This window comes from Berghia stephanieae, chromosome 12 (genome assembly GCF_034508935.2).
Source record: "Berghia stephanieae isolate SIO BIC M18660-M18661 chromosome 12, UCSD_Bste_1.3, whole genome shotgun sequence".
Classification (NCBI taxonomy): domain Eukaryota; kingdom Metazoa; phylum Mollusca; class Gastropoda; order Nudibranchia; family Aeolidiidae; genus Berghia; species Berghia stephanieae.
In genome coordinates this window covers 28,603,682-28,605,812 of record NC_088371.1, presented here as the reverse complement: position 1 = coordinate 28,605,812, position 2,131 = coordinate 28,603,682, and the positions used below count along the sequence as shown (strand labels likewise).

The following is a 2,131-nucleotide window of genomic DNA, read 5'->3' as shown; positions in this document are numbered from 1 at the left end:
TAAGTATTCAATATATTCAAAAGTAAAATAATGGTAAGTCGTATATATCTGCACTACTTCAATGTGCATTATTGTTGACAGTAAGAAAGACATTCACAGGAGGAAGTATTGAATAACAATTGGATTCAGTAGTCTGATGTCACGCCGCCCGGCAACGGCGGCCATCTTGGTTCTAAACAAAGAAAATAATTACTTTTTATTCTTCATGCTGGCTAGAACTTTTCATATGCCTTGTGATCAGAATATGTAAAAGTCAAAACATGATCAAATTTATGCTTTTTTTTCTCCTTTGGATACCCTTTTATGCTCGCCGCGGAAAGATTTCATTCGGGCGTCCGCCATTGTTCCGATAGTTTAGAGCCAGCGTTACTGAGATACAATGCGTCATTAGGAAGGTAGTGACGTTACGACTGTTGAAGAGTATTAATATGGATAAAATCCGGAAGAGATGCTTTAAAAGATAATATACCTAATAGTAAATGTTTCATATTATATCTAAAAAATAAAAGATTGAATTATTGTAAAAATAATTAATTACATGCAAATAAAACAAAAACAAGAGACTAAATATGGATTATTTCCCTTGTTCTGGGATTTTGTCATTTAGCAGAATATCTGGAGGTAAAGTAACCAAAAATCCCCGAAATTGTTTAGCTGCTTTCTAATATGTATGTATGAGTTGCTTTGTACTTATGGTGCCTATAAGGTGCTATGCTACTTCAGCATAAAAGTGTCACGGTCACAGTGAATCCAGATATCGGGAACAAGCACGTCTGTTCCTGGCTAGAGTCACAACTTCGTCAATGGGCATGTAGTGGCTTTTTAGTGGTCATAAAGAGAGTTTAATACTAATGATATTTCAGCTATTTTTAATTGTTAATTTGGCTGTCTTTGTCGTGGTACAGATACAATCTGGGATAGCTAAAGCTACGACAAAACTTTCAAAGATGGCCGCACGGCTGTATCTCGATTGCAAATCTATATCGGTAAAATTATTGAAAGCAAGCCGTTTTTCTGGTCTAATATAGATTTTTTAAAAATTTTCTTTGGACAAATATAACTTTAGTTTCAGGTGAGCAAGTCAGTATATTTAATATTATTCGTTGAAGTGGCGCCTGTATGTGAAATTTCAGCCATTTTGGAAGTCACTCCCCGATGTAACTCCGAAATCTGAAACATCATGAAACATCAATTTCCTGGAATCGATAGATGAATATTGAAAGGTAGTTGAAAAACTGAGAATAAAACAAACAAAACACAAAAGGGGAAAAAAACATGTTTTTGCTTTTAATGATAAAAAATAATAAACATCGTATTTGCATGAAGATTGTCAAATACAGTTTCTCATAATATGACAAAAAAAAAACAACAAAAAAAACCCTTATGTTTTTGATCACTTTAATTTTCAAGTCACTTTTTGATCTCTCTGTCCACTCCTACTTTCCACCCTCCTACATAGACGTGACACAAACTGGTTCACCAACAAGACACGGAAGACCAATTTCATACAAAACAAGCCATCAGGACAGCGTCATTTTTGGACAACAACAGATTAGCCGAACACTAAATTATACCTGAACGAGCAGGCAATTTGTGTGCAGTGCCTTACTCAAGGACACAACAGTACACATAGAACATACTCCCATTGTCACCATGCTGTCAATAACGTAATGTCAATAGCTTGACACAGTACTGCATCGTAACGATTGATGATTATCATGATGATAATGATGATGATGGTGATGATAATGGTGACGATAGTCCTCGCGTTCTAATACAATTTTATAGTTATGCCGATTCCATACTGTCATCAAAAGGAAGTAGTCCTTCAGTGCCATTCGGTCCATGGAGCCGGAGTTTATCCCGGTTTCTAAAACGTGAAACGGACAATAGCAAATTGCTTGATACCCTTTTCAATGGACGCCAGTCTATCGCAAAGTACTTGTCACTGATTTCATGACATTAATATTATATAAGATATTTTCAACTACAATCGGACAAATGATTTTACAAAAGGTCCCCACAAAAGTATAGCTTTGAATTATTAAACAAGTTTGCTGATTAAATTAAATTATAATTTTATTTTAAAAGATAAGGAAAATTTCAAAATAATATAAATGAAAGTTTTGAC

At 34.5% G+C, this 2,131-nt stretch overlaps 1 protein-coding gene across 1 annotated transcript in view; it reads right to left on the bottom strand.

Moving 5' to 3' along the window:
- Window positions 1-859: 859 nt before the first annotated feature.
- LOC144957617 (rho GDP-dissociation inhibitor 2-like) overlaps window positions 860-2,131 on the bottom strand; it is an 8,901-nt gene continuing 7,629 nt past the window's right edge. The window contains exon 5 of the mRNA XM_078888961.1: window positions 860-1,014. Within this exon, the coding sequence (XP_078745087.1) occupies window positions 860-1,014 (155 nt within the window). The remainder of the gene's footprint in view (window positions 1,015-2,131) is intronic.